Genomic DNA, 24,700 nt, shown 5'->3' with positions numbered 1-24,700 from the left:
CGACACCAGTCACACAGATTGTACTCTAGTGACACCAATCACACAGATTGTACTCATGTGACACCAATCACACAGACTGTACACTAGTGACACCAAGTGCACAGATTGTACTCTCCTGACACCAATCACACAGATTGTACTCTAGTGACACCAATCACACAGATTGTACTCTAGTGACACCAATCACACAGATTGATCTCTAGTGACACCAATCACACAGATTGTACTCTAGTGACACCAATCACACAGATTGTACTCTCCTGACACCAATCACAGAGAGTGTACTCTCCTGACACCAATCACACAGATTGTACTTTAGTGACATCAATCACACAGATTCTACTCTAGTGACACCAATCACACAGATTGTACACTAGTGACACCAATCACACAGATTGTACTCTAGTGACACCAATCACACAGATTGTACTCTCCTGACACCAATCACACAGATTGTACACTAGTGACACCAAGTGCACAGATTGTACTCTCCAGACACCAATCACACAGATTGTACTCTAGTGACACCAATCACACAGATTGTACTCTAGTGACATCAATCACACAGATTGTACTCTCCTGACACCAATCATACAGATTGTACTCTCGTGACACCAATCACACAGATTGTACTCTAGTGACATCAATCACACAGATTGTACTCTAGTGACACCAATCACACAGATTGTACTCTAGTGACACCAATCACACAGACTGTACTCTCCTGACACCAATCACACAGATTGTACTCTAGTGACACAAATCACACAGATTGTACTCTAGTGACATCAATCACACAGATTGTACACTAGTGACACCAAGTGCACAGATTGTACTCTAGTAACACCAAGTGCACAGATTGTACTCTCCTCACACCAATCACACAGATTGTACTCTAGTGACACCAATCACACAGATTGTACACTAGTGACACCAATCACACATATTGTACTTTAGTGACATCAATCACACAGACTGTACTCCAGTGACACCAGTCACACAGATTGTATGATAGTGAGACCAATCACACAGATTATACACTAGTGACACCAATCACACAGATTGTACTCCAGTGACACCAATCACACAGATTGTACTCTAGTGACACTAATCACACAGATTGTACTCTAGTGACACCAATCACACAGATTGTACTCTAGTGACACCAATCACACAGATTGTACTCTAGTGACATCAATCACACAGATTGTACTCTAGTGACACTAATCACACAGATTGTACTCTAGTGACACCAATCACACAGATTGTACTCCAGTGACACCAATCACACAGATTGTACTCTAGAGACACTAATCACACAGATTGTACTCTAGTGAGACCAATCACACAGATTGTACTCTAGTGACACCAATCACACAGACTGTACTCTAGTGAGCATCAGATTCACACCGATTGTACTCCAGTGACACCAAGTGCACAGATTGTGTCACTTGATGTGCACCGGTGTGAGGTCACTTAGACAGAGAGAAGTAGGCAAGACAGAAGTGAACTAGGCGGAAATGAACTAGGCAGAAGCAAACTAGGCAGAAGTGAACTTAAGGCAGTAGTGAACTAATCAGAAGTGAACTAGGAGAAGTGAACTAGGCAGAAGTAAACTTAAGGTGGTTGTGAACTAGACAAAAGTGAACTTGGCAGAAATGAACTAGGCAGAAGCAAACTAGGCAATAGCAAACTAGGCAAAAGTGAACTTGGCAGTAGTGAACTAGGCAGAAGTGAACTAGACAGTAGTGAACTTGGCAGAAGTGAACTAGGCAGTAATGAACTAGGCAGAAGTGAACTAAGCGGTAGCAAACTAGGCAGAAGTGAACTAGGCAGTAATGAACTAGGCAGAAGTGAACTAGGCAGTAATGAACTAGGCGGTAGTGAACTTGGCAGTAGTGAACTAGGCAGAAGTGAACTAGGCAGTAATGAACTAGGCAGTAATGAACTAGGCAGAAGCGAACTAGGCAGTAGCGAACTAGGCAGAAGTGATCTAGGCAGTAATGAACTAGGCGGTATTGAACTTGGCAGTAGTGAACTAGGCAGTAACAAACTAGGCAATAGCGAACTAGGCAAAAGTCAACTTGGCGGTAGTTAACTTGGCAGAAGTGAACTAGGCAATAGCGAACTAGGCAGAAGTGAAATAGGCAGTAATGAACTAGGCAGAAGTGAACTAGGCGGTAGTGAACTTGGCAGAAGTGAACTAGGCAGTAATGAACTAGGCAGAAGTGAACTAGGCGGTAGTGAACTAAGCGGTAGTGAACTAGGCGGTAGTGAACTTGGCAGTAGTGAACTAGGCAGAAGTGGACTAGGCGGTAGTGAACTTGGGAGAAGTGAACTAGGCAGTAATGAACTCCCTTACAAAAAAAAAAGGCCAGAAAAGATGCATCCGAGACCGCCTTAATAATTCCCCGCAAGGCACATTTTTACCTTCTCTGCAGGGTCTTAAGGACGTCTCTAGATATTCCCGGCAAATGTCTCCACACCATCTCGGCAAACTACTCCAACTTGCAGCTTGCTGAGAAGTATCCAAGACTTCCTTACAGTACCTACTGAAGTAGTCTCCGATACTTCCTCAGAATTAACCCTATATGGCTAATTAAATATGCTTTGAACCATCTCGGCAAACCCACTTAGGAAGTCCCTGATTATTCTCCACAAACGTGTGTGACATAATCAAAGATGTTTCTAATGCATCCCCACAACACTTGCAAGGAAGTCTCCGAAGCGTCTTCGCAAACCTATCAGGGGTAATCAAATATGCTTTGAACCATCCCGGGAAACCTTAGGAAGTCCCTGAATAGTCTCTACAAACTATTATTAGGCAATCAAAGATGTTTCTGAAGCATCCCAGCAAAACTTGCAAGGAAGTCCCCAAAGCATCTTCTTAAACCTATCAGGGGTAATTAAATATCCTTTGAACCATCCCGGGAAACCTTCTTAGGAAGTCCCTGAATAGTCTCCACAAACTATTATTAGGTAATCAAAGATGTTTCTGAAGCATCCCAGCAAAACTTGCAAGGAAGTCCCCAAAGCATCTTCGCAAACCTATCAGGGGTAATTAAATATGCTTTGAACCATCCCGGGAAACCTTCTTAGGAAGTCCCTGAATAGTCTCCACAAACTATTATTAGGTAATCAAAGATGTTTCTGAAGCATCCCAGCAAAACTTGCAAGGAAGTCTCCGAAGCATCTTCGCAAACCTATCAGGGCTAATTAAATATGCTTTGAACCATCCCGGGAAACTTTCTGAGGAAGTCACTGATAAGTCCCCACAAACTTGTGTTATGCAATCAAAGATGCTTCTGAAGCATCCCCGCAACACTTGCAAGGAAGTCTCTGAAGTGTCTTCACAAACCTGTCATGGGTAATTTAACATTTCTTTGAACCATCCCGGCAAAGTTCTAAGGAAGTCTCCATAACAAACATGATTCAGAGACATTTTACCTTTCCATCATTTTCAGTAATACAAAAGATGTGCTTACATCATAATCTAGTCTTTCAACAGCATCCCAGAAGTGTCTGTGAAACATCCTTGCCAAACCTGTACTGTCAAAAATAAGATAACGAAGTTGTATAGTATTCTCTTTATTTGGAGTAATAACAGCAATAACAAGTAGCCAGAGGTGGACATCATCAACAGAAGATATCATTATATGGTAGCCATCATATGAAAGTGGAAGTCATCATATGAAAGTGGAAGTCATCCTTGTCCTGGCAGGGGTCGTCATGGAAGCTGTCCTTCAAGAGGCTGAAATGGGATCAAATGTTATTGTATATCAGTGACATAATGAGTGAGTGAGTATGGTTTTACGCCGCTTTTGCGCAATGTTCCAGCAATATCACGGCGGGGGACACCAGAAATGGGCTTCACACATTATACCCATGTCAGGAATCGAATCTGGGTCTTTGGCGTGACGGGCGAACGCTTTAACCACTAGGCTACCGGACAGCCCCCATCAGTGCCACTAACTAGTTACTTTATGTCAGACGTCAAGGAGACGCATTAAAAACTATTACAAAAATTACTTTTTGGGGGCTGCAAAATTACTGATGTTATGGTGAATGAAACAAACCATGGCTCATTCACTTGAAGGCATTCCTTAGCGTGCAGATCTTCTTGCTCCCCACAAAGTTCTAGTTGTTTTTTCTTTGCCGGTTTCAGAACTGATGAAAACAATAACATGTTACACTGGATGATAAATCAAAGCTTTATAATTCATGATACAGTAAAAATAAATTGCAAACAAGATAAGAGCATTAAAATTGCACTCAGGTGAAATGGTTCCAGTCCAAATGTATGATGATTTAAAAGTTACAAAACCTACCACTTGTACCAAAACTAGATTTTAAATGATGTCAATTAGTTAACATCTTGTGATTAGATATTCACTTAATATTGATATGTCCATGTAAGTTGACCAAAGCATTACACATTCAAATGTCATTGTGTTCTAGAAAAATGTAAAAAATGGTTTTGACATTTACAAGTACTCATATTTGCTCAAAAGTTAAACACAGGAAGGATATTTAGATTGTAACACCTACTGATTCCTTACAATGATTCTGATATTAAATTATAAAAATTAAACCTTTACCTTACAAGTCTGTGTGTGCACTTGGTAAGTACCAGTTAGTTTCATAACTTATTTAGTTACAGTTCCATTAACCTGAAATGAAATTTACCTGACACTTAACAAAGATACTGACCTTCGAGTACCACATCGGTGTCGGTAGCATCGTAAAAACACCAAGTTGCTGGCAACCAGGCAGCAACTGGCTTCTTCTTGATCCCTTTTCATGAAACAGGCACATCAGCAGGAGTTCACGTCTTCCTATGAAGTATCGTTCCTTTTTTGTCTTAAAAAATCACCACAAGGAAGGGGGCTGAAAAATCAAGTTGCATTCATTAATAACCTAAAACTAAAAGGCGGGTATTGCTGGTCACAAAACAAAGTTGACACTGGCAACTTTGCCAAAATTTCAACAACCTGGTGCCAGTCCAAAACGTAATTCTAGATCTATATCGCGATGGCGATGGAGCATGTCGACGGGGAAAACGATAAGACCACAACATTTACTGGGAACATATATCTATTTCAAACAAACGTTACAATACATGAGTTTCCCTTACTTACGAGTTCTTAAAAAAATATCAACCAATATCCTCGTTATAAAACAGCAGGTTACAAAATGGCGGCAATTCCCGTACTAATTACCATACAACTATGGACATTTGTTTGTAAAAAAAACTAAGTTTTAATTTCAAATACAACTTAAGACAAATATAGTTTAACATAATACAAATATATAATTTGTTATCTATTAATTCAATAAATTTATAAACTTATGACAACAGTCTGCGATCATATTTCACATTTCAGTGACCAGATACATAATTTGTTTTGAAAAAATACTATTTATCTCAGTCCCACATCGGTGCTCTCGGTAAATTTTACGGAGAACCACGATGTGATCAAAACATGAAATCTGAAAGGCCTGCGCAATATTACAAAATAACATCTGCGCCTATTTCTTTTTCATAAATAGTCCCAAATTAGATGAGTAAAGGGTCTAATATTGAAGTTTCTAACTGACTTATTCAGTTTGAGGTTCCAAATTAGAACATAAATTTATGATTTATAAATGGAGCTTGAAAAAAGATTTCTCTTTCAGCGAATGCTAAAACTAAGTTCAATATCTAAGTGAGAATTGGTTTGGATCGGGGGTCGTTTCGGTGGATTTATTTAGTATAATTGTTATGGAGACAATATAGAGGGCTATATGTAAAAAATATATTTATGTAACACAAACAGATCTAAAGTGTACCTACTGTTTGTTCAGGAGCACACGTTGTCATCCTTGCTGAACTCAGAGTCGGCGTAGATTCTATCTCGATGAAGGTTTGGTGACTCTCTTTTACAGTTTTTGATTCTCTTTCAAATTATTATTTTTTATCGATAGATTAAAATATTATTCACTAGATCTATTTCCCGCAATGTTATTGAAAATAGAATTCTCCGACACACACTTTGACAATGGGTCCACATCGAACAAGTCAAAGAGCAAAATAAAAACGTGTCAATCAAATCTTTAAATATATTTTACAAAGTAATAAATGAAATCAACAAAATTATTTATCTGTCTAAAAGTTGTCAAACTTAGATATAAGTTATCATTTCCATCTTTTCGTGCGATCGCGTGTGATGTGAGTCAAATGGCATCGCGGCTTTTAATACTTTATCGCCTCGATTTCTCCACAATGTTTAATGCCAAAATATATGCAAGAAAAATCTTTGTCTCAGCTCGTAACCTGGCACGATACATCCACGAAGTTTCATATTTTTAATATAGATCGCGATTTCCTGCTTAAAACATTCAGAACAACACGATTTAACAAAAACCTTTCGTCAAAGTCTGATATACACAAGTACCGTTGCTGTAATTGGTTGTATTAGGTCACGTGCTCAATTTGACCAATCACGAATCTTATAGCAGATTTCGGCAAGAAAGCGTCACCAGAAACCAATAAAATAGCATGTTAAAGTAATGTAAATACTCAAGGCGAGTTGACTATCGTGTAGATGACAAAATAAGCGTTGAAGATAATGGTGTGTCACATGGTACGTGTTATTCAAGGAGGGGGGGGGGGGGGGGGGTGAAGAGGGACCACACCCCATGGACAGAGTGATGTTTTTGAATTTTCTGATTGAACATTCATTCTAAGTATAATTTAACTTGAATAAACAGTATGACAGTCACTTGACTTGTATTTGAATTATGATTATAACCATTAAAACAGCCAATCATGTATTTCCTGGCACCCCTAAAAATGTAATGCCACACTTAATTTGGCATAATTGTGCCCATTGGCAAACTTAAAATAAATTTAATTTCGATCCCTGTCATGTATATCTTGAGCCACAAATCAGCCACTATGTCTACAAGTAATATTACTTTATGTTGCCTTTTCTTATATACCTTTTTCTGAGGAGACTGTGATATGGCACAAGGACACTGTTACTTTCTGATTGGAATTTATGAATATATTGTACATTTCTTTCTTTTTTCTGATTATTGCATACTGATAATTCCTGCATTTGTTATAACTGTATTTAATAGAAATATACCTCGAAGCATTAATTGTGTTGGGTATTTAATTATTAATGTCCTTGCTGACATATATAGGATTTCTAATTCATTGCATGTGATTGTATAAGATAAGAGCTTTAGTATTATCCTTAAAGAAAATTCAAAATAAATAATAATGATCATGTCATCTCTTCCAAGCAAGGGACCTAGTTTTCCGAGATCTTGACTAAAGCTCAATGTATTGATCTGTATCAATTGAAAGAAAGTCTTTGAAAGGTATACACTTACAAAAGTCTTCATATAGTTTTGGCTAGTGAGGATGCATTCACATCATCATTGCAAACCGGTTATCAAGTTGCCTTGTGAGGAAGTCTCTGAATAGTCTTTGCAAAGTTCTTTCGAAGATTTCCACAAGCAAAGAAGACTCCACAGTATCTTTTCAATTTTGTTTGTTTGTAAAGAAGTCTTCGAAAAGTCCCCACAAATGTTTTTGTGGGGTCTTCGTTAGTGAGAATGCACTCAATACATCCTTGCAAACAGTCAGCTATTTTATTGCCTTATGAGGAAGTCTCCGAATAGTCCTCACAAAGTCTTTGTGGGGTCTTTGCTAGCGAGGATGCACTGATACATCTTTGCAAACCTTCAGCTACTTTATGGCCCTTCTGAGGAAGTCTCCGAATAGTCTTTGCAAAGTTGATTTGAAGGTCTTCGCTAGCGAAGACGTATCCGAGACATCTTAAGAGATCTCCTAAGACATCCCCTGCTAGTGGAGATGCACTAGAAACGTCTTTGGTAGGTTAATGCCTTTGTGGGGAAGTATTTGATTAAATCCCAGAATAGTCTTCGATGGGTCTCCGCAAAGTCTCGGCTAGACGAGACCATAAAAATTGGCTAAAATTCCACAAAAGATGCATCAGGGCGGTCTTGGGGCGGTCTCGGATATATCTTTTCTGGGTTGTTTTTTTGTAAGGGCTAGGCAGAAGTGAACTAAGCGGAAGTGAACTAGGCAGAAGTGAACTAAGCGGTAATGAACTAGGCAGAAGTGAACTAGGCGGTAGTGAACTTGGCAGAAGTGATCTAGGCAGTGATGAACTATAGGCAGAAGTGAACTAGGCAGTAATGAACTAGGCAGAAGTGAACTAGGCAGTAATGAACTAGGCAGAAGTGAACTAGGCAGTAATGAACTAGGCAGAAGTGAACTAGGCAGTAATGAACTAGGCAGTAATGAACTAGGCAGTGATGAACTAGGCAGAAGTGAACTAGGCAGTAATGAACTAGGCAGAAGTGAACCAAGCGGTAGTGAACTAGGCAGAAGTGACCATGTTTCAGTCTATCTGGTTTCAATCATTCCAACATCCACACTCTTGTGCATCACAGGGGACTCACAATGGATGTTATTTGAGGTGAGGTGAGGTGAAATGGTGTTTAACGTCGCGTCCAAGATTATTGCACTTATATAGCGACGTGCATGTACGTGTATGTGGTTATGTGGCTGCTTGTACTAGTCTGGACTGATGCCGATTTATAGTGCTAGCTCACTGAGATACCATGCCGCAGTTTAACATGAATACCCCACTCAGACACAGTATACTGACTCCAAGCCAACCAGTCCTTGTTTTAGCCCCTTAATGCCGAGCGCCAGACAGGGTAACAACAAGTACCATCTTTTAATGTCTTTTGGTATGACGTGATCGGGGATCGAACCCCGGACCTTCCGCTCTCCGGGCGGACACTCTACCACTAGACCACGGAGGCGGTCAAATGTTATTTGAGTGGATTCTTAATTTTTCTGTGTATTGGACACAATATTTTGTCTTTGAAATATCCCTTATGAACCCTTGATTCTGAAGATTTTTTTCTTAAAAAATGTAATAGTCTGTGGTTTCAAACTTGGTAGAATGTCCTTATAATATTCAATTTTATCTCAAAGATTATTTTCCAAAATTGTCAAAATTAGTTGTACAGTGTGGATTACACAGAGCAATGCTTCTGTTGTGATGTACATATTACAGGCTTTCCATGCAATTTTTGGAATTGAATTGTGAGAATAAATTATTCCAACATAAGCTGGTATTTATGATTTCCTGATTTATGATTATTTTTGTCACTATCCCCATTCAACTTTGTGGACTGGAAAAAAATGTTGTGGTCTAATCATTTATACTATTTTAAAATTTGTGTGTTACAGTTTGGGCAGCAGCCAAGACTCGCAGCAACAGAATTCTTTGATGTCTATCCATCTTACATCTGTATTGACAGTCCTTTCAAATGCAGTCAGGTATGGCATTCAGTGTAAACTCCTTGATCAGGAAATGCCAGATAGTCTGATTCATGGCAGGTTCCGTCATTTGTTGAATGATGTCATTTTGATATCTGGTGTGGATGCTCACATAGCTGGACTCCAGTGTGACACGCCATGTCCATAAACACCACAGATACGTGTTCTTCTGTATGCATATTTTAAAATAGTTTATCTTTGCTGGAGGCATGTAATGCTTAATAGTGTAAAACATGAAATGACTGAGTCGGCAAAGTAATGAAAGTGACAACACCTAGCCTATCATGCATCATGAAATATATATGCAGTGGCCATACCTTTGAAACTCAATAATAGATTTGCAAATGACAGCACCAAGACTGTAGGGCTTAGAGTGACAGTATTGAAGAACACTGAATGCTTTCTACACAAACGCATCCTTCTAACCTCAAGGAAATCCAGGGAAGGAGATTCATTCATGACGAGGTTCAAATCTGATTTTATGGCTGCCTTGTCGTAAACCTATTTTTGGCCATTACTCAGCCATGTCTTACATGTGTAGTAAGAAATGGACTGAGGTTGGCGTCTAGACCTGGTAGTATGCCGGGGTTTCTGACGTAATCTTCAGTGAATCCATTTCAGAACTGAATATATATTAAGTCTTTGAAAGGCATTTAGAAGTGATACACATAAGGAAACAAATTTATGAATGTCAACTTCTTTATATTGAGGAACACAACTTTCAGAGTATATGCTTACTTCATCAGGTGAATGAATGATATGAGGCAGAGCATATATACGAGGGGCATTCACTAAGTTTTGCAACTTGAGCATTTGTGTTTACACAAACAATGTCAACTTGTGGCAGGTGTGACACTAGTTATAACATCAGGTTGACATGTGTCATATCAAGTTCCAGACACAACAATAAGTTAGATGTGATGGCTTCATTCACCTGAGGGTGCACATGGTCAGAATCATTGATTCTCTCAAACATGAACAACGCTCTGTAATAAAGTTCGTTACCAAGGAGGGATGCCAAGCAAAAGAAATCCATATGTGAATTATGTGAATGTGGATTCGAACAGTTAAATCACCCACCCTACAGCCCAGATTTAGCCCCCAGTGACTATTTCCTGTTCTGGCAAATGAAATCTGCCCCATGTGGTAGACGCTTCCAGGATGACGAGGACATAAAGGCTGCCACAGTACTGTTAGAGGGCCAATCTGCGGATTTCTATAAAAGTGGTATTAAAAGCTTGAAGGACAAATGGAATAAGTGTATTGAAGTGAATGGAGAATATATTGAAAAATAAAAGTGCAAAAGATATTCTGAGACTTGGTCTTATATTGAAGTTGCAAAACTTATTGAACGCCCCTCGTATGTACATGTAAGAACAACAAAAGTAATAAGATAACAAATGGTTGAAACTTAACAAGGGAAGCCCACAGATAATTGGCATTGATAGGTGATTAGCAATAGACAGTGGAAACCAAGACTTAACAGTAATTAGCGCTGATACATGTAGTTATGGACAACTGGAAGCAAGGACTAAATTATCAGTGATTGGTAATTACCCCCGGCCTCCCGTTTGCCCATTGTCCATTGCCAATTACCAATCACTGGTGTGAGGGGTGTTGTAGGTCGTAATGGAGTCTCCCTTTACTCCGGGTTGCAAGACGTGTGGTCGTTCATGATCATGGCAGATCCTCATCAGACCTGCTGGAAGTGCAGAGACGTCATGTACAGAGGAGGCTAGATGTGAGCAGTGCACCAACATCTAAGAAAGCCTTCTAAAAAGTAAGCTGAGGCTGTAACTAAGGCTAAAAGGCATGAAGCGGCCAAGAATAAAGTTGAAGCCATTACGGTTGTTGACTGATCAGACCCCTGACTCTACCCCAATGCCTCCTACAACTATTCAAGCAGAAAAACATCTCCTGCAATCTCCATGAACCTCATACAACAATTATTGAAGCAACAGCAGGAGATGATAAAGGCGATGTTTGAGACAAGGTTTTCTGCCTTAAACCAAGATATGAAGATGATAAGAATAGACAGACAGCCCTGGCTAAGAAGAGTTTCCCGGTCAAGAGACCGAGTAGTATAGGTAATGGGGGTTCTGGACCACTTCCACTGGAGCCAGATTTATATACCTATACTGCTACTACAGGTGGCATTTTTTATGTCAAAATGATTATGCGATTTAATGATAGTCATAAGTCATATTAAAAGAAACATCAATATTAATTAATAATGAATAAAATATACTATAGCCCACGAGGATATTGGAAAGGTGTAGGAGCAATAAAAAAATTAGCCACCACGGCTAAGGTATCTAAAGATGTGGCCAAGGATTGGTTAAAGAAACAAGCGATGTGGCAAATATATTTACCGGCACCGCGTTATATACCAAGGAAGAAATTTGATATATTTACAACGAATGAAGTTCATCAGGCTGACCTCTTGTTTCTTCCCCACGATTAGGTAAGACGCAAAACGTATAAATACGCTTTAACAGTAGTAGATGTGGCTAGTCGATACAAAGAGGCTGAGCCATTAACCTCGAAAGATTCAACAGAAGTAGCTAATGCACTGAGCATATATAAACGCGGACCACTAAAATGGCCTAAGCTATTTCAAGTAGATCCCGGTCGCGAGTTTATGGGATCGATAACAAAACTGTTAACAAAGCACGATGTCGAAATCAGGCATGGTGAAAGAAAGGCCCACCGCAGTCAAGCTATCGTCGAAAGATTTAACAGGACATAAGCGGAACGTTTGTTTGGCTATCAGTATGGGATCGAAATGAAATCCGAGCGATTGAGATCAACCGAATGGGTGACACAATTATCAGCCGTTGTATCAGCGCTGAATAATGAAGTAACAAGATTAATAGTGAAGAAACCATCCGATGCTATTAAAATGAAATCCGTGACTTCCGAATCTTCAGCACCGAGGAGAGGCAAAGAACGAAAACTTCCGGATAGAGTAAGGGTAAGATATTTATACCAGCCCGGTGAACTCGAAGGAGGCCTACGTCGTGCAACCGATCCGATTTGGTCTCTTAAGACATATAACATTAGTAGATTGGTTATGAAAGAAGGAGAGCCTATTCTTTATTATCTTGAAGATGGACCGGGTAGGGCATTTGTACGAGAAGAGTTGTTCATAGTTCCCGACGGTACGGTATTACCGCCATAACCATAAGCATAGGTAGTTACACCATCATTATCAATCCATCTCTTTGTATCTAAGGGGGATAATGATGTCTTGTTCATTCTTAATCCATATATCCTATGATTGTAACTTCTTAAAGAGTTCATCTCGTGTTTGAACGTTCTACCGTTGAATAATGATTCTTTATACTGTTCGTGTTTGATATGCTTTTTTACAACATACTTTTTAACACCCTTAGCTTTTCTTATCTCCCCATTATCAGACTTCTTTATAGAATACATCTTCTACATACAGGTCTTAATCCTACATACTCCGCTATAGGGGTCCCAGCACATTCATCCTTCATCTTACCTAACACCTTTTTATTTACTACGCTGTGCAGTGGATTATCTTTTGGGTAATCGCTCGTGTCGTACATATCTATTTTTTCTGCCATATCTTTATACACATCCTCGGTTTGTATTTCCATCAACAAAGAATCTGTGTCGGTATATAACACCTCGCATCTATCGCCGTATTGCTTCTTAAGTTCGTTGTAATAAAAGTCATACATTAAGTGTTTTGACAAGTCGAGAATACTCATACCGACGTACACCGGTCTGTTGAATTTTATATTACTTTTCTGCATATGCAACACGGCGTTATCGTTATCGAATATCTTGCTTCTGTTAAAAGCCGGACTGGCTATAAGTTTCCTGAGTCTTTCTTCCTCATTAGATCTGACTAATTTAACATCAACATGCTTCCTTAGATTCTCCATAGTTTTACCAAATACTGAGTTATTCATGAGCTTATACAGATTCTTTTCGAAATCGCTGGTAGCTATCTTTCTTAAATCTGTGTTCAACCTTATATAGGTCTCCATCCAAGGGCTTTGATCAAACTTTAGAACTCTGTGTATTTTCTTAAGTTTCATACCTAACGATAGATATAACTGGAGATTTCTGTAGTGAACTATATATTTTGTCTTATCCATCAAATTGGGTGCAAGTTTTTCTACGTTAGCTAACCTACTATTACCCATCAAGGAGCGTTGATATTCCGACATCCAATTTTTATTAACCATTAATCTTTCGGGAGCTAGCGGATAACTGTTATGGTCTTTATGTAACGAACTTGGATATTCCAAGTCAACTTCTAGTATGTACCCTTTATTCGCATCCTTCACATCGATATCATCGACCAACTCAAAACCACCCGTGGGTAAAGGTTGACTCATAGCCCATACGTACAAATTGTTGGCGTCGAGATATAATATGTGAGTGTCAGGTTTACTCGGATCGTATCCTTCCACTAATTTATTATCAGCCTTAGAATATCTTTTCACTGCCATCGATATACCCCCTCTTAATCCTTTCTCAATAAACAAGTGCATATCGTAATCTGTGAGTAGTTTTAGTTCTACGCCGGTCTTCTTCAACAATACATCCCACGATAGTCCGGGACTGGAATAGTACCATGCCGGGTCCAAGCTGTATTGTTTGAAACATGTCTTTCTAAATATCTCGAATATATCGGCGAGTAACAGTACATCGGTTTTTAAGTACAGATCGTGATAATCGCCTAAATTCTTACGACCTAATTTATCCCAGACCGTCAGAGCGTGTTCATAATCGGCATCTGTTATTTTAGATTCTGTTAAGTTACTATAGAATGATTCGAGGGGTGGTAATTCAGTTTCATCGCATCTAGACCAATCATCCATATATTCGTAAGGATAAATACCTTTTCTCAGCAACAAATGACGAGTTATCTTATCGGTATATTGATTTGTTATCGCAAAATCATAGGGATTGTTCGCATTTGCTAAATTGTACAGGGAAGATAACAGAAACTGTACGGAGTCTATGAATCTAAGCCCATTACTTTGCTTTATTCTAGATTTCCCATCCTTGTCCCTATAATGTATAGGTTTAGTCAACGAGAACGATATGTATTTTTCCATATTATTAGGAATGCACGTTAAACCGCTGTCGGTCTTTGAGATAGCTTGCATAATGAGATGTGAATCGTATCCCCTAAGGTTGTGAAACACAACGGGGATGGGTATTGTTTGAGAATTCATTTTTAGTTTCAAGTTACACTCGTTATGCGCGTCTCCCCGATAATTACCAGTGACGTGGCAATGATCTCTTACGGAATCCCCATTCAGGGGTTTATTACAAACATGACAACTCGTTGACTTCTTATAGGCCCTCCAATTATCCCTCGTCATACACATGGGTATCTTACGCGATAAATTTTCCCTGATTATTCTCTCTTCGTTTTGTAGATATTCTAGGAACTTTCCCGCTGCATCGGGACCTCTGTAAATCATGGGCGTGTTTGTTTTCCCATCATACCTTACAACTATATATCCAAACCCACGAGGAATATGTTCTTGAGTTTTATACGTAAAACTATCTTTATTATCAGTATTGCGTTCAGTATTTTCTATGGGTTTGATAAGCGCTTCGAAGTCGGCGTAAATTACATACGGTACTGGCATTTGATTACAATAATGTTCAAATTTTAATATATTTTTTCCCTCTTTAGGCATATCGATCCTGATAGCGGTCTGTCCAACACCTCTACAGTCTTCTTTATGCGCTTCTAATAGATCTTGTCTGCTGTACCCATGTAGGCATCTTTCGCAGAAATATTTCTTTTCCTTATGTTTTGTTTGATCGTATAATAGCCTGTTTTAACTCTTTATCCATGTATAATGATATTTACCATCTTTTTCGATCAGAAATGAATTGATTCTGGGGATATGTTCCGGAGCGGAGCTTATCCTGTGTACAACAATTCTTTTAGAATGTCCGAAAACATTTATAGCTAAATTATTTTGCTTTTCCACCTTATCAATTTGTGATATTGGTGTAGGTTCGTCTATACCATCGAAGTTGAGTCCATCGTTTTAGGGATAGCTAGAAGGTCTATCCAGATGCTTGTCTACGGGGAATAATGCAGATCTTATCATTCTTAAACAATCATCGGATTTATTTTTTACGTTAATTATGGCTTTTTTTCTTTATTATAATACAGGGGTAAATCTATATAAGATCCACCTTTGAAGGGCATATAATTTGCTATATCTAAATATAAACTATCCCTAACCCGAACCTCTATTAGTCCAGCGTTCTAAAGTTTCCTGTATCCTCTGAATTGATGTATCTAATGATGCGTTTATAGTATCGGATTCGGTTATAACTTCTTGATTGCTTCGGAAATATGGTTCGGTATATTCAGTGCTATCGTCTGTGTTACTTTTACTCAATAACATTTTAATCGTCAGCTGGTATTTTATACTATGTAAATCATCTAACTCCTCGTTAATTTTACTTGATATGATGGGCTTAATATCGTTAACATCCATGTTGGAATTAATATCCATCTTCCAACCTCTTAGATATTTACCAACGCCGGCGGTTGTGGGTACAAATATTAATTCTTCTTGTTGTTGAATATTATCATCATCATTATGTTCAATATCATTATTATCTAGTAAAGCGATCAATTCAGCTCTTCTCATTCGAGAATAACCTCTCAGCCCACTGTTTCTCGCTTGAGCTTTGAGTTCTCTAACAGTCTGGGGTTTGTTGTAATCCAAACCGAGTAAGGTAATCAATTCAGCTTTTCTCATTCGAGAATATCCATGTAGACCACGAGGTTTTGCCATAGCCTTCAACTCTCTGACAAAAACCATTGTGACCATGGTATATATACAAAATGATTCATTTGTCTAAATGGTTGTTTTTCATATATAAATACGTATTCTCCCCAACCTATTCCTCGCATTGATGTAATCGCTCTTCATAGCATAAATAATCTGCTTCCTGACCTTATCAGCACCGTGACTCTTACATAAACTGTAACTACATTTGACTCCAATCCCACATACAGAACAAACGTTATTTTTAAAACCCTTTCTGATGTTATAAGCGTGAGGGCCACAGTAAATACCCACAGATGGCTTCTGACATTGAATCGATTTCCCCATGAGTATATATTTGCACAGATTCATGGTTATACACATATCATATCATTTGTCTAAAAGGTAAATCACATCTACACTATTGATTAGGCAGTCAGCCAACGCTATTTATAGATTAGCTGTCATGGTGATTTATTGATTAGCTGTCACTCTGACTCCCCTAACTAGGTCATGGTATAGCTGACAATTGCAACAGCTGATAACCCCACTATCACAAATGCGACCTCGCAGTCTTTCTGAGCCTCTGACGGTGTATAAAACTGACTCATTGTTGGTCTCGATATTGGGTCAAGTTTTTTCCCATAAACGAGGAAGTATTCGTGCATGGCAGATTCGACATCCTTAAACGTTTGAATTGAATGTCCTTCCTTACACATTTCTTCATGAATAAAGTCTAATCTCTTCATTCTCTGCCGTGTATATTGTGACTGAGCTGCTTCGAGTTGTTCTAAAGCTTTGTTATGTCGTTTACGCTCCTCTTCAACTTCTTTAGCGTTTGATTCCCTCATACTAGAAAATAAAAAATTACTCCCCGAAAAAGCTAGAGCATTAACAATAGCTCCACCGACCAACATCGCAATTGTTGCCATATTTAATAATATAAAATATTCAAATGTTTAATTAATTACTTCATTATGTCTTCCGGGACAAGTTTTTGTTTGATGAGCATATCTTTTGTAGCCATAGATAATCCAATATCCAGAATCATCATACCGATATCAAATCCATTAAAATCTAGCTTGGGAGGTGTGGCTTTAGTAATCATTTTAGCTATACGGGCATAGCCAATGGCCAAGCCGGTGACCACCGTTGCGTTTACCAACATTTTACCATCTGTAACTGGAGTAGTCATGCTTCTTATAGCATTATATGGGGGCTAACCTCTAATTGAACTTGTTGTTGTGGCATCGGGGGTGACGTTTTCTCTTCTCCGGTCTTATAAAACAACCATACAGCCGCTATACCAGCAACTCCTACTAGTGCCCATGTCTTAATCGGATTAATATTTGAATTATTTATTAATTTCACTTTCCTCGCCAGTCCTCCCTTCCTCCCAGCTGCGATTTTCAAAGGATTCTTTGTCACTCTGGCTTTGAGTATTTTCTCATTCACATGTGGTGCAATCTGTGTTTGTGGTATTTCCTCATTCACTCGTTGTTCCGCAATCTGTTCCTCGTTCACAATCTGTGGTGTCACCTGTTGAGTCTCCATTATTATAAAGTGGGCACGTATGTTTAAATTGACAATACCTAGCCGTTATTAAAGCTGTGGTGAACGGAGCTAAGAACATTCCGTATCTATGATAAAACTCACAGCTCACTGAGCTTATAGTGTGTTCGATGAATGGGTCCTCCTCGAGAGATTCGCATAAATACATGTGATGTTCTGCCGGGATAGGAAGAAACGTACTAGCTACGACTGTGTATAGTTGTAATATAGCCGACCCTATCGTTTTAGTCATAGTAGCTCCCAGTCTAGACTCGTAACGCGCGTACAGTTTTTTAATCTCTTCGTTTGTCATGTTATCAATTTCTTTCGATGGTATAATTTTCCCCCAAATATTGGGAACATTTTCCACTGGCTACCAAAGCCCCGAGTCTTTCTCTATGTTTATCTAAAGATTTATCAACATGTTGATCTACATGAGATTCTTTGAGCATTTGTTCGATGAGTTCGTCGCATTCCATAATGTAATACCTAAGGAGATATTTAAGTCTAACATAATATAATATGGCATATCCAATACATCCCGTAATAATGAACTGTTGCGAAAGAATGATGATTTCGAGCCACATTTTATGTCATATTAACCGCTAATATTCAATTTATCGTAATTTGCTACATTTTGCTTCATTTTCCTATATTTGCTATAATTTTGCTATAATTTTGCCATAATTTTGCCACATTTTGCTAAGCAATTGCATAAGCAGCTGGTTGATCGGTTTTTAATACGAGTTTACAGTGCTTTGTTGCCGATAACAGTTTTCTGACTTTATCTCGTTCGAGCTTGGTATAAATGACATCATTTTCGCGTAAACATTCCTCGAATTCCATAGCGCGTACTTCGTGGTGAGGTATTCACCCATCGATACACTCCCGAGAGACAGATCTTTCACGACCCATTAACTTCCGGGCTTCGTTTTATAGAAGGGAGTTTTTTAATCTCATCCCACTGGTGATACGCTAGCATTCCTTGGCTATATAGTTGATTAGGAACGCCCTCGATAGTCAATTCTACTTTTGTAATCTTGGGATTGTAGAATTTCTCGGTATTTCTTTTAAACGCATAGGAGGGGTCCTCGAACAACATTAAAATACCCTTCAACGACCTCGTGGGGACGTTTAGATTGATATTCCACATCATATCTTTTTTGTCCCTTGTAATCTTTTGATGTCGAAGCACGCGATCGAACAAAATGGCTAAACTTCCTGTATACTGGTTACGAATTTGTCTGGCTAATTCGGGATCTGTTATCATATCGTACTCCAGCGAGATATTGTCAATGGAATAGCTAGCATCTTCACCAGCTCTGATTACTCTGCCGTAGTCATTAAAAGTGAGTTTGTATTCTAACCTATCGCCTAGGGATGCTTGATAAAAGGGCATGTGGGAATCTAGTAATTCAAAGTCTAGGGGAATATAGAATCGGTTACCTAATGCGTCGGCAACAGCCTTATCTTTTACGACCGTACCATCGCCATTTTCAGTGCCCACGTGCAATCTCAATGTGTTCCGATTACAAATACCTTTGTACTGTAAGTTTTCCCGCTCTTTATCCGTTCTCCAGAGATCCATGTAACAATAGTATACATCGCTATCGTTGATACTCAAAACCTCATTACGGCTAATTTTAATCGCGATTTTCTTAACGATAGCACGACCTATGTTCTGAACGGGCTCCCTGTTAACGTCAGTAGAAGTCAAAATAATCCTAAATGCTAGTCGGACAGTTCCCGGAACTAACACATCGTGTGCGCCGAGATTAGGAAAGCGAACCAGAAGCGTTTGATTCTGATCGATGGTACTAGGGTTATTAGTTATAGTTACAGACTGACGAATTGCTTTGACCCCTAATGGATCTCAAAGTCTACGTTGTGGGTTTAACTTGCGTCCGTATTGCGAAGACATTGTTATATTGAAATTATATAACCATATGTTTAATATAAAAAATGACTGATATTGATCTAGATAATTACGATAACCCGAATCCAATCGAAGAGGGTACTGAAGAAAACCAGCTTTAGTGGCATGAATCTTATGGATGAACTTTTGAACCCAACCGTAAATGATGAACTTTTAAAACCAGCCGTTGATGATTATTACGATACCTTTAAAGATGATAGTCCTATTGGTCATGAGTATTCAAAGTTTACAATAGATAGTAAAGGAATATTGCGACTGCGTGGCTCTCCGGATATTGATCTTATGCATTATCGTACTCGTAAGCCCCTAGCCTTGTCTACGATAGTCGGTAAACACGGCATCAGCATTGTTCGTGATGAATTAGTTTTTGTGGACTACCGACGAGAAAAACTTCCCGCGAAGACTACTAAGGTTCTTAGGACTGTGCGTACTGAACTCAGTAACATAGATGATTTGGAAGCTTCCTCGATGGTGGCCTCGGACGGACTCGGAGAAATCTTGGTCACCATTGATGATCCTCAGTTAGAGGTATCACCATCCTTAGAGTTCAGTATTAGGGAATTACAAGGTCTTGATAAGGCAATGCAAACAATGCGGGGAGAACTCATCAATAATATAGCCAAGATATCCGAAATCGACAAGCATATAGCTTATGAGAAAACAAAACTTGAACAGGCAGGCGATGAGTTCAGTAGACGCCGCGTAGCGGAAAGATTGCGTAACTTAGAAGATGAAAGATTGGCCCACCTCGAAGCTGCTTACAGTAATAGAGAGGCACTTCGTTCGCAAATCAGTCGAATTCGAGAAACTATCGATCGAGTCCTCAACAATGACACTACACTGGCCGATAAAATTAAAACATTGTTCAGAGAACAGGGAATAACAATTGCCAGTATTTTAACCGCGTTGGGATTTATTATATCGACTTTGACTCTCGCGTTAACCGGTGGCACAGGTGGTACAGGTGGTAGTACACCGCCTACGTCGGATGGTATAAAAGAGTGGATAAAAAAGCATTTAAAAGCATTAGGTTCAGCACTGGGAAAGCTCGCTGAGAAAGCCGCGGCCGCACTTCCCGGTATAATAGAAAGTGTTGTTTCCTGGCTATTGAATTTTTTAGCTAAGACCACCACTTGGCTTAGTCAAAACTTGTGGGCACTGATTGTAGCAATTGCAGGGCTGTTGTACGTATCCGCTAAGAACTATTTAACCTAATCAGTTCGCTAAGAACTATTTATCCAAATCAGTTCGCTAACCAAATCATGAGTAAACCAGCCGCGACTCCACCTAATACAAGCGCTGTTTTTTCATCGATATGTTGTTGATTTTTAGCCGCAATATGTGGTGTCACTTGTGCGTCAGTAGATGTTTGTGAAACATGTGGTGTTTGTGGCTTGACTATTCCCTTTTCACCTGTGATTGTTTGCGTTATTAATTCGGCATTCATATCTGAATTTATACCTGGTTTTTGTTGATCGGTAGCGACAACAATTTTATTATTATAACCTATCACATGACCGATCTTAAGTTCCATATTACTCGGAGACATGTATAGCCCCGGCGCATAAACGTAGTCCACTTTGGATTGAGCGTACTGTAATACATCTTGATAATGCTTTATAGACGATGGTATGTCAGCTGGTGAATTAATAGCGTGCTCCACGTTTGCGACAAACTGTTTTTGCGCATTGAGTGCCGTCCCAGAACCGATAATTGACGTTCGTGTTTGCGATTGTGCACCGAGAATTGCCCATACATAAGTTCTTATCGATTCATTAACTCTTTCAAATCCTGGGTTACTAAAATTATTTTCCGTTTTATCATTAAGAAATTCATTCCAAGCGTCTCCAGGTGGTTGCTCAACCTTTTGGACAGTGAAAGCAACACCACCCTTAAAGTTCATACGATCATCTCTCCACTCGTTACTCGAGAGAGCAAAGCTCAGAAGGAGCCAACCCCTTTTCAGTAAATCATCGCTGACTTCTTTAACAGAGTGTGCACCAGCGTATGGAATACCTAGACCATGGTTAACTCCACTCAGATGCCAATCTTTACTCGTAGAAACATTAAATTCATTACAAATACATTCGAAGGCCGTCTTATCATAATGATTATTTGTGGAATTCCACGCTGGATCCAGCGGTAATGGAGAATTAATTTCTTTAAGTATAAGTCTAATCTGATAGTACACGTGAAATAATATAACAGACTTATATAGTTTAAATCCTGGGGCATTAACAGATACGCCACATCCCGTTGTGGCACACCATATGGCAAAGTTTAACTGATTCTGCCAAAATTGCATCGGATGGTGATACCAGTTGTGTATGATTATATAGCTAGTTGCCGTGACTCTGTACTTTTCAAAGATATCAGGGAATTTAACGAAAAATTCAGCACCAGAGGCAGTTACTATAATCGATTGATTAGTAATGTAAGTTGATTTCATATTTAAGTTATGATATAGTATCATTGTATATTTAATATGTATGTTACACTCCCGGGAATAACAAATGGTCAGTCTATTCAACTGCTTCGTACTATCGATAACTCGGATGGTCAGCTTGAAGTCGCTCTATGCGATGTAACGTATTACCCTCGGTGGACCAATATAAATGCTGCGAAAAGAAATAATGAGATGATTATATTAGATGAAAAAAATATAATTGAAAAATTCATTATTATACTTGATGGGTATTACAGCGTATGCTCACTCAATGATGAAATTTTTAAGCCTAATGGAATTAGTCTAACACAAGATGAGTCGAATGGGACAGTGAAAATCAACACTGGAGAAAAAGGTGTACGGATTTTAGGGAACTTATCAGCTACACTTGGATTTGTACGCGGAATTTTATCAATATACAGATCAACATTTGATGGAGATACATTGCCCGATTTAGTTCCCTATAAAGAGTTGTGCATCCATCTTGATCAAATCAGTACGACAGATAATATTCAACTAGAAAGTCCCTCAACTCTGCTCAGATATATTCCAGTGAAAAATGAAAAATACAATAGCGGTAGAACGGAATCTTTCTCGTATTACAATATAAAAAATTAAAGCGTGGTATCATTTCAGACCTCAAAATTTCTGTATTAGATGTAAAACACCAACCTGTACATATAGGATACTTAAGTGTAACACTCCATATTATAAATAATGGTTGATTCCATATTTAAGTTATGATATAGTATCATTGTATATTTAATATGTATGTTACACTCCCGGGAAAAACAAATGGTCAGTCTATTGAACTGCTTCATACTATCGATAACTTGGCAGGACAACTCGAAGTCGCCCTATGCGATGTAACGTATTACTCGCTGTGGACTCAATATAAGTGCTGCGAAAGAAAATAATAAGATACATATAGCTGATGGAGTTAGTTTTGCCGAAATAATTACTATACCTGACTGGTATTACAGCGTATGCTCACTCAATGATGAAATTTTTAAGCCTAATGGACTTAGTCTAACACAAAATGAGTCGAATGGGTTACTGAAATTAGACACTGGAGAAAAGGCGGCAATGATTTTTTTGGACTTATCAGTTACACTTGGATTTGCACGCTTAATTGGCACAATATACAAGACATACTCACAGGGGGTTAATTTGCCCGATTTAGTTCCCTATAAAGAGTTGTGCATCCATCTTGATCAAATAAGCACGACGGATAATATTCAACTAGAAAGTCCTTCAACTCTGCTCAGATCTATTTCAGTGAAAAATGAAAAATATAATGGCGGTAGAACGGAATCTTTCTCATCATTACAATATAAAAAATTGAAGCGGGGTATTATTTCAGACCTCAAAATTTCTGTATTAGATGTAAAACACCAACCTGTACATATAGGATACTTAAGTGTAACACTCCATATTATAAATAATGGTTGATGCATCAGGCCCTGGAACGCTCAGACAATGTAATACAATTGCGCTTTCCGATCTCGGAGACACAGAAGGATTCGGTAAACCCGGTACCGATGGTAAGTTATATGCTTTACACTTACACGATAATGTATACAAGCGGAAAGAAGTTACATTCACGGGTAATCTAGAAGATTTAAGCGATGTTGACGTTGTTAGTAGACTCCTTAAGAAAAACACTTCGTACAATCTTACTCACAATGATGATAATAAATGGACTATGGTCGAAGCAAACATCGAGTGGCTATTGAATATTGTCATTACCCCACCGTATGCGATGATGGGTAAGGCACATAATTTAACAAAAGATAATAAATAGGTGCATCGTACTCGCGGCTTATATCCCATCAAAACGAAAAAGTGTGTTAGTCTCTCCCCTGCCAGAAAACCCAGGTCATATGTTATATAGTCGTCCGGCAATCCAAAATGTTAGTTTAAATTTGGTTACTGAATTCTGTGAAATTAAAGTTAACTTGAGTGTAATACCTAATCTTTCTACTCTTATTATTGAAGTCTTGTTCGGAGATGTACCGGTAGATGCCTTCGAAATATTACCAGGTCTATTGATTAAATGGCTCAAGAAACACGAGTCAATGTTGCAGTATTATTCATATCGGAGTATCGCCTGTTGCAACCCTCGAGGGGGTCCAAATTATTAAAAGTGGCAGTATTTCTCTTACTAAGATATTCTTGCCGTATAATATACATTTGATAAGGTTGATGTATACTCTCAAAACATTTAAGCAAGACCAATTAAAGACTATTATATGATCGTAATATACACTATGGGTTTATATCCAGCGCTTGATGAAGCATTTGAAAAGATGGATACTGTTGATGGATTTCGATTACATCAAATAAGCGACATAAAACATCGAATAGAGAAGGATAGGGAGTTGAGACTTGGATTGTATAAAAAGTATCGCAGAGCCGTGAATGCTCTGGACAGAGTTGACACCGCGCTTGTAGCAGCTGGCATGGGACTCGGTGTAGCAGGTGTTAGTTTATTATCAACTATAATCGCTGCGTCTATCGTGCTCGGCATGGAAATAGCGGCTGGAGTCTCAGGACTGGCAGGAATAGCGATAAAATTCATTTCTCGTAAGTTGCAAAAGAAAGCA

General features: G+C 38.8%; 1 protein-coding gene and 1 long non-coding RNA gene across 2 annotated transcripts in view; one reads left to right on the top strand and one right to left on the bottom strand.

Moving 5' to 3' along the window:
• Window positions 1-24,700, top strand: part of LOC124150005 (tyrosine-protein kinase receptor torso-like) — a 534,068-nt gene that overhangs the window by 118,493 nt on the left and 390,875 nt on the right. The window contains exon 3 of the mRNA XM_046521879.2: window positions 9,281-9,370. Coding sequence (XP_046377835.1) covers window positions 9,281-9,370 — 90 coding nt within the window. The remainder of the gene's footprint in view (window positions 1-9,280; window positions 9,371-24,700) is intronic.
• Window positions 3,576-5,296, bottom strand: LOC124150006. Its single transcript, XR_006863191.2, has 4 exons — window positions 5,139-5,296; window positions 4,711-4,887; window positions 4,077-4,167; window positions 3,576-3,751 (listed from the first exon to the last, which is right to left on the bottom strand). It is a non-coding gene; the product is annotated as an uncharacterized LOC124150006 (long non-coding RNA).

This window comes from Haliotis rufescens, unplaced genomic scaffold (genome assembly GCF_023055435.1).
Source record: "Haliotis rufescens isolate VD_foot unplaced genomic scaffold, xgHalRufe1.0.p SCAF_12, whole genome shotgun sequence".
Classification (NCBI taxonomy): domain Eukaryota; kingdom Metazoa; phylum Mollusca; class Gastropoda; order Lepetellida; family Haliotidae; genus Haliotis; species Haliotis rufescens.
The sequence above is the reverse complement of the archived record's forward strand: the minus strand, read 5'-3'. Positions and strand labels throughout refer to the sequence as shown.